The sequence below is a fragment of the Chanos chanos genome, chromosome 9 (assembly GCF_902362185.1).
Source record: "Chanos chanos chromosome 9, fChaCha1.1, whole genome shotgun sequence".
NCBI lineage: Eukaryota > Metazoa > Chordata > Actinopteri > Gonorynchiformes > Chanidae > Chanos > Chanos chanos.
Genome location: NC_044503.1, coordinates 3,853,708 through 3,862,201, shown reverse-complemented (window position 1 = coordinate 3,862,201; position 8,494 = coordinate 3,853,708). Strand labels below are relative to the sequence as shown.

The 8,494-nt window shown below is 45.8% G+C and overlaps 1 protein-coding gene across 6 annotated transcripts in view; it reads right to left on the bottom strand.

The window, feature by feature from the left end:
* Positions 1-354: 354 nt before the first annotated feature.
* The window catches only part of ssbp4 (single stranded DNA binding protein 4), a 64,530-nt gene continuing 56,390 nt past the window's right edge, over positions 355-8,494 (bottom strand). For 3 of the 6 annotated variants that reach the window (XM_030783876.1, XM_030783878.1, XM_030783881.1), the window contains 12 exons: positions 7,046-7,105; positions 6,728-6,794; positions 6,303-6,370; positions 4,627-4,694; positions 4,163-4,208; positions 3,999-4,034; positions 3,827-3,881; positions 3,645-3,715; positions 2,896-2,974; positions 2,483-2,511; positions 2,174-2,275; positions 355-384 (listed from right to left, as the gene is read on the bottom strand). In XM_030783876.1, the coding sequence (XP_030639736.1) occupies positions 355-384; positions 2,174-2,275; positions 2,483-2,511; positions 2,896-2,974; positions 3,645-3,715; positions 3,827-3,881; positions 3,999-4,034; positions 4,163-4,208; positions 4,627-4,694; positions 6,303-6,370; positions 6,728-6,794; positions 7,046-7,105 (711 nt within the window). The remainder of the gene's footprint in view (positions 385-2,173; positions 2,276-2,482; positions 2,512-2,895; positions 2,975-3,644; positions 3,716-3,826; positions 3,882-3,998; positions 4,035-4,162; positions 4,209-4,626; positions 4,695-6,302; positions 6,371-6,727; positions 6,795-7,045; positions 7,106-8,494) is intronic. The other 3 variants (XM_030783877.1, XM_030783880.1, XM_030783882.1) reach the window with 2 other exon arrangements.

The following is an 8,494-nucleotide window of genomic DNA, read 5'->3' as shown; positions in this document are numbered from 1 at the left end:
GAGGTTCTTCACGCGTGGCCTTGGGCGTGTCTCCTGCCTGCCCCCGCTCTGCCTACGCCGCCGTTGGCCTGGACGGCCCTGCTGGGAGTCCGAGTCTCCAGGGCCGTGCCGACCGGCTGGGAAGGGGGGTGGGGTTGGTTTGGGTTGTGGTGGTCGGTTTTGGGGGGGTGTGGGGGGTGTCACCGAGTGGCAGCCAAAAGTTGAAGAGTTGGAGGAGGGGGGGGGGAATAAATGCCCGAGTAGAGTCAGGTGTCGGGGAGAATGTCGCATTGGGTTGGGAGTAGGGAATTTCAAAAGAAAACAAAAAACAAAACAAAACAAACAAAAAAAGATACAATAAAAAAAAAAAAAAAATCACACACTCATCGTCATGTTGGGCGAGTACTGTGAAGAGAGAAGAAAAGAGGAGAGAGGGATGGAGAGAAAGAGAGAAGAGAGAGGGGAACGTAGAGGGGTAGGTAGAGAGATGAGCCAATGTGACGTCAGTTTTCAGAATTCATAACATTATGTTTCCAACAGAGCATGAAGCAATAACAAATGAAGCGGGGGGGGGGGTCTTTCTCCAACACTAAAATGACACACTAAATGTGTTTTTTTGACTGACACTTCCATCACTCACGCAGTGTAAATTATCATCTGTAATATCTCATTGAGATTCAAAGGCAGCATTCAAAAAAAACTTTCAGAGTGGCAAATGGGTCCAAAACGCTCAAAAAACGTCGGAGAGCGCGGCGGAATTTTGGTCCTATTTTCACACTAGGGACCAAATGGTTTTCATAAACATTCCCACAGCTTAAACGTTCCTGCCGTTTAACTGAAATTTAGGACACCTCACAAAGTGTCATAGTTAGAGATATTTGCACAGGGCAGAGAGGGGGCAGTGTCTGTTTATGAAAGGAAAAGGTATATAAGCAGTTCTGGAGTGATATACCATTAAAGTGACTGTACAGCTTTGACAGAGGCAGAACACACGTTGTGACAGACCTAATATTACTTCAGCCACAGTCAGAAATTCAGAGGTGTTTGCTACACTTGGAGCCGTTAAATAAAGCCCAAAAAAAAAAAAAAAAAAAAAAAAACAAGAATCATTTGGAGGCTGTAACAGATTGTTTGGATGTGCGGTCGCGATACTCTTAGAAATTCATTTTAGCCCTTGTTGAAAATAAACAAGGAAGAACAGGATGCTTTATGAATGCATCTTTCTAAAGGTACTGTTTGGCGTGACTCTTCTAAAGGTACTGTTTGGCGTGACTCGTCTCAAGGTACCGTTTGGCGTGACTCGTCTAAAGGTACTGTTTGGCGTGACTCGTCTCAAGGTACTGTTTGGCGTGACTCGTCTAAAGGTACTGTTTGGCGTGACTCTTCTAAACATTCTGTTTGGCGTGACTCGTCTAAACGCAGTTTGGCGTGACTCTGTTCTAAACGCACTGTTTGGCATGACTCGTCTAAAGGTACTGTTTGGCGTGACTTCTAAACGCAGTTTGGCGTGACTCGTCTAAAGGTACTGTTTGGCGAGACTCTTTTAAAGGTACTGTTTGGCGTGACTCTTCTAAACGCACTGTTTGGCGTGACTTCTAAACGCAGTTTGGCGTGACTCTTCTAAACGCATTGTTTGGCGTGACTCTTCTAAACGCATTGTTTGGCGTGACTCTTCTAAACGCACTGTTTGGCGTGACTCGTCTAAAGGAACTGTTTGGCGTGACTCTTCTAAAGGTACCGTTTGGCGTGACTCGTCTAAAGGAACTGTTTGGCATGACTCGTCTAAAGGAACTGTTTGGCGTGACTCTTCTAAAGGTACCGTTTGGCGTGACTCGTCTAAAGGTACTGTTTGGCGTGACTCGTCTAAACGTACCGTTTGGCGTGACTCGTCTAAAGGTACTGTTTGGCGTGACTCGTCTAAACGTACTGTTTGGCGTGACTCGTCTAAAGGTACTGTTTGGCGTGACTCGTCTAAACGTACTGTTTGGCGTGACTCGTCTAAACGTACCGTTTGGCGTGACTCTCGGGCAGTCAGATTTTGAGAGGTTCGTGCATGCTGGCCTAGAGCTGAATTTTCAACGCGCCCAGAATGACCGTAAGCAAATGTAGCCACGGTAGTGTAGTGGGGTGGTCTCAGGCCAAGACAGGGGAGGGGGAGGGGGTAGAGGAAGGTTGCCATGGAGATCATACTCACACTTTCACTTTGGAATGGGTTTAAGAAGTTTCCTGCCATTTCTCCATCGTCACGAGGAGTCCCCGGAGGGTTGTTCATGCCCGCCATGTTGTTCGGAGAGTTCTAGAAAAACACCCAACGATCCTTTTAATTCTCTCTCACACACACACACACACACACACACAACACTTAAAAACAATCTTTTTTTGCTTTACTTACTGTTTTACAAAACACCAAAACATTTCTTTTGGCCATTTTAATTGCGGGAAATCAAAATAAACTCTGGGTGAGACAGAGAGAGAGAGAGAGAGAGAGAGAGAGAGGACTCACCTTTGGCAGCCCGTCCATATCACCAGAGCCTGTGAAAATGACAGAGACGTTGTTTGAAAACGAAAACAAAACCCTTTTCATTACAGTGCAGGCCATAACAGTGAAGTTTCTCAACCATGAAACGTTAATTAAAGATATTAGCATTAAATTCTGACCAGCCCTCTAGCTCCAGTAGGCAGTTAAGGAGAGTCAGTGCCACCACAGAGAGAAACCAGTTTTCCTGTTTTTGCCTAAACAACTAGCATTACTAAAACTCCGCCCCTCCGGTCTTACGCAGTGGTGATATGACTGACTGTATAACCTACAGACAGGCTCACGTGAAGAGATGTTTACGCTTCGACATTCCAGCTTGGTTCTCTGGCTAAATACAGAATAGTTTATTACAAATAAGACAGACTGAGCATTAATCTCACCTAACGACCCGTTCATATGATGCGGTTCCATCGCCCCCATTCCTCCCATTGAACCATCTGGACCAGGACCCATTGGGAACTGAACACACACACACACACATATATCATCATCATCATCATCATAATCGTCACAGTTACAGCTCAGAGAGCTAAAGCTGTGAGGTCTCTCGCTCTGTTGCATGCACACAGAACACTCAGACACATAAACACATGCAAACTATCACAGTTACAGCTCACAAAGCCAGAACTCGCACATGTCTTACACATCACACACACACACACACACACACAGCTCGTCACTCACACACACACACACATACACGCGCACACTCACACAGATACACACGCACTCACACAGACACACACACACACATACACACACGCACGCGCGCACACACACGCGCGCGCGCACACACACACACACAAACACTGCTTGTCACTCACACCTTAAACACACACACACACACACACACACACACAGTGCGTGTCACTTACACCTCAAATACACACACGCACAAAATGTGTGTCACTCACACCTCAAACACACAAGCACGTAGACACACACACACACACACACACACACACACACAGACAGTGCATGTCACACCTCAAACACACACACATGGACACGCAGCCACACACACACAGCTTGTCACTCAGACCAGGATGCACTGTCCATCACGTACACTATCTATCTCGCACAGTTAAATAAAGCGGTTTCCTCTTTAAGGAGGAAAATCCACACTCACATTCGGTCTGTTGCCTCCCGGGCCAATCGGATTCATCATCGTGTAGATGTTTTCACTGGAGTTCGTCGAGTCTGCTCACGAGAGAACACAGCTGCGTTTAGATCGGGAAAACCAATCGAGTACACTTGAGGACTGTACGTAAAAACCTGGAAGTCAAAAGTCAAGGTCAAAATGACACTGACCTCCTGGGCTAGGCATTATGGGAGTTCCTGGAGGTCCTCCTCCTCCTGGGGGACCCTTTTAAGATGAATAAGAAGAAGAACTAACTTTTAAAAAAGACAATAATAAACAATAAAACCTAGTAAACTCTGTAAAAACAGAAGTGTGTTTGGTAAATGTCTGAAGTACACTGACCACGTAGTTTCCCGGTGATGAGGAAGAGTATGTTATCTGCAAAGAGAGGAAGATAGAACAAAGCAGATGAAGATGACTGAAGGTCAAGATAACAACTCACAGAGAACATTAAAAAAAAAGTCGAGATATAGAAAAACTTCATGTGAAGGAGCGAATGAACGTACTGAGTTTGCGTTGGGATTAGGCCATGGACCTCTGCCTCCAGGACCCCTAGGTAAAAAAAACAGGGGGTTAGGAAACAAAACATCAGACGCACTCACACTCCCTGACACGCACGCACAGCGCTTCAGTCTCCAAACGTCATCATGTGGTCCTCTATCAGACTCATCACATCACCTGGCCTCTACATTCTGTTTAATTTTCAGCCTGAGAGATAAGCCCATGTATGTTACTCAGTACTTCTTCCAAGCACTGATGGAGAGGGTTAAGTTCTTTGTGTGTGTGTGTGTGTGTGTGTGTGTGTGTGGGTATGACCGTGAGTATGAGTATCTGTATGTGAGTGTCTGTATGTATTTGTATATGAGAGTGTGAATACGTGTGTGTGTGAGAGTGTGTGTGTGTGTGTGTTTGTGTGTGTGAGAGTGTGTGTGTGTGTGTGTGTGAGAGAGCGTGTGTGTGTACTACTAACATGTTCATGCCAGGCATCCCGGGTCCGCCCATTGAGTTTGGAGGAGGCCTCATTCCACCACCATAGTTCTGAACAAACAGAGAAAACGCAACACAAATCAGTTACCATGACAACAGCTCTCTGTAGATATTACACAATGTGTTCATACACAGATTTATGTAACTGTGCGTGTGTGTGTGTGTGTGTGTGTGTGTGTGCATGCAGGTTTGTGTGTGTGTGTGTGTGTGCGTGCATGCGTGTCTGATGTTAAGCTGGCGGCACAGTGGGAGCACTGGTGGCCCAGTTGCCAGACTGGGCCAGGTAAGAGTAACCCCAGTTCTCTCCCTCTCACACTGAGAGTTCTGTTCAACAGCAGATTACAGCCGTACGACAGATGCTGCAGCAGCTGGTGAACAGTTGGACACCAGCCTCATACCATGGTACGCAGAGAGAGAGAGAGAGAGAAAGAGAAAGAGAGAGAGAGCAAGAGAGGGAGAGAGAGATAGAAAGAGAAAGAGAGAGAGAGAGACAGAAAGAGAGAGAGATAGAGAGAGAGAGAGAGAGAGAGAGAGAGAGAGAGAGGGAGAGAGAGGAAGAGAGACAGACAGGATGTTGTGGCTCTGTGCAGGTTTAATCAGGTCCTCTACACGCTGTCTGACAGAGGCTCCTCCAAAAGCAACACACACTCGACACACACCTGACACACACCTGTAACTCCAAGGCACCAGCCAGCGATGAGGTGTGTCATCAAATTTTTTTTTTTTTTCCCCCTACACCAACATTCCTCTAAACAGAGTCAGCGTTTTTGATTGTATTGGGGCTTTTTTTTTTTTAGATGAGATGAATGGTCTCCATATTGTTGTGGATCATCAGGCAAATGAACCCATGTTTCAAGACGTGGAAAGTGTGTCATCTCAGCGCCGTTTTTGCGTGCTTTAAACCCCGCGCCCGTACTAATCAGCGACGGCTCTGTTCTCACCAGCCGTGGTCGGCGATCAGGTCCGCAGCAGTCTCAGGCGCACGAAGCATCTTTTTCCACCGCGAGTTAATTTTTCAGTCTCACACAGGCGGTTTTGTCACGGATTTACTATTGAAAGTCTATATGAATATACTACTTATTTGATACAATAACATCCTGATAAGATACTACTACTACTACTACTACTAATAACAGTTAGCCTTTACGCGAAAGCCTTCGCAAATCTATTTCTTTCGTCAGAAATTATTTTCACGAGCTCTCCGTTTACCCGCAATCTAAACGTAATTTTCCGTAGAAAGTTAGTTCACAGTTAGTTCATAACCCCCAAAGGTCACGGCTTACCTGTCGGTATGATTATGAAATTCCGTTGCATTGTATTTACTAAAAGCTTAATCAACGTGTTGCGAGCTACCAACCGTAGGGGGGCTTCCCTGGATAACGCTTATTTATCTACTTATCTACTTAAAACACGTTTCATCACCTACTTATCAAACAACTCGAAATAACCTCTCGCGTCGCGGTTTTTCGTGTTAACTGGACGTGTAACTTCCCCGCGGCGAACGTGGTCGCGGATTTCCAGATAACCGTATTGCAAAGTCACGCTGGTGAGAATAACAAGCTCTGTGTAAATCTGTCTGGTTTGCACATTCTCACTGCACTGCTTTGGGTGTGAAACCCGGGCTATGGGTTTTGTGCGGAGGGGAGGCGTGGCACGTACCTGTGGGCCCATCCCACCCATCCCTCTGGGCGGGTTCATCCTCATTGGCCCGCCCATATTTGGATGTCCTAGGGGGGAGGGGCAAAGACGGGAGTCATCAAATTACCAAAGTTTTTGATATTGACTAAACCACATTTGAACGTCATATTACATGGTTATAAACACCGATTACCCACTGCAGCATTTATCTATACCTCTATCCTTCTATCCTTCTATCTATCTATGTATCTATCCATCCATTAATGAGTCGAGGGTTACAAATGAATGGAAAAGACACATCTGAGTGCAGTCTAACCCAGCCTAATGAGCTGGTCTCTATTCCCCCCCCCCCCAAAAAAAAACACACACCCTCCTAAAATACAACTCCTTTCACATACCCTGGGTTCAAACAGACCCCCATTAAAACACAATCCCCCGTAACATACCCTGTGGTCTGGTTGGGTCCAGACTGTTTGGTAAGAGAGGCTGTGATCCAGGTACTCCTACTGGAGGCTGAAAGAAAAAGAGAGAGAGAGAGAGAGAGAGAGAGAGAGAGATGATTATCACATTCATTGTCATTCAGCAATGCAAGTAATTTCTTTAGTTTTAGCACACATTCCGTTCCATTCAGCATTGAAAGAAACATTTTATTTGTTAGAGCTTTGAGCCTAACATCTGTTAACAGGTGTTTCAAGTCCCGCCTGGCTATAAAAACAACCAATGGCAGCTTTGTAGGTGTAACCTCTGGGTTGGGGTGGACGTACCTGATTTGGCATGCGAAGTGAAGGGCGGGGTCCGCCTGGGTACCGTGGAGACATGAAAGGCTATTGGGAGACAGAGAGACACAACCAAATAATAAAACAATCCATCAAATGACAGAACATATAATGCAGAGCAGCAGGCGTGAACACCTGTACTTGCAGTGGAAAAAAATTAAAAAGGCGAACTTAGTCAAATCATGAACTGACGGTCTTGACACAAAGTTTGCAAGCCCAGAGTTTTACGAATTCACACAACTGACAAAAACAAAGTTTTTATATTCAACCAGATGGGAAAAGAGTAGCAACAAACAAATTTGTTACTAAGCAACTGGGCAGTAGGTGGCGCCATTGTACTAAAGATACTGGCAACTGATTGGAGATTCTCATATGGCCTGTCTGTTTATTTGAGGGAGGAAAGGAAGAGCGATGTTTTAGATTTAGAAATCTGGACACTCAGATGTAAAACCATGAAAAGAAGAATCAGGGAGTAATGAAGACAGCTGTGAGTTTGTGCAGAGAGATCTCCAACACACACACACACACACACACACACACTCGAACCATCAGAGTCAGCATCTCTCAGTCTTCAGTCGCTGATTCTCCCTGAATTAAATGTACATTGTACTACAATGGCAGAAAAGCATTTAACGGCCCTCACAAACACGCACACACACGACTTGAGTCAACCGACACAGAGCAAACACATGACGAACTACAACAGTGAATATAGTGCAGCTTCTCAAGCAGTCAAAGGAGTGTGCCCATTTCAAAAGTTCTGTGTGTATGTGAAGCACCACACCGTGTCAGTGTGTGTGTGTGTGTGTGTGTGTGTGTGTGTGTGTGTGCATGTGTGTGTGTGTTTCCTGCAGTATTAATGGCATATTGACAAGGTATGAGATACTTCATGTGTGTACTGCGTTGTGTTGGGGTGTGGGTAAGTGTGTGTGTGTGTGTGTGTGTGTTGGTGTGTTGCAGTATTAATGGAATATTGATGGGGTTTGGTGATATAATAAGTGGGTACTGCTTTGTGTGTGTGTGTGTGTGTCTGTGTGTGTATGTGTGTGTATGTGTGTGTGCTGGGGTGTGTGTGTGTGTGTGCTGGGGTGTGTGTTTGTGTTGGGGTGTGTGTGTGTGTGTGTGTGTTGCAGTATTAATGACATACTGATGGGCTCTGGTGATAGTAAGTGCAGGACCAGATGAAGCTCTTCTCCTCGTAGTCTGAATTATTAATTCACACTCATGCCCGCACTCCACAGCCTGAGTGAGTGAGTGAGTGAGTGAGTGAGTGAGTGAGTAAGAGTGCGTGTGTGTGTGCGTGTGTGTGTGCGTGTGTTGGGCAGGGTGTGGAGGGAGGGGTGGGGGGTAACAGTGTGGAAGAGAGGAAGTGAGAAAAGGGGAGAAGAGAAAGAGAACAAGAAGAGAGGCTGATGAAACGCTGTACCACGCAAGAGG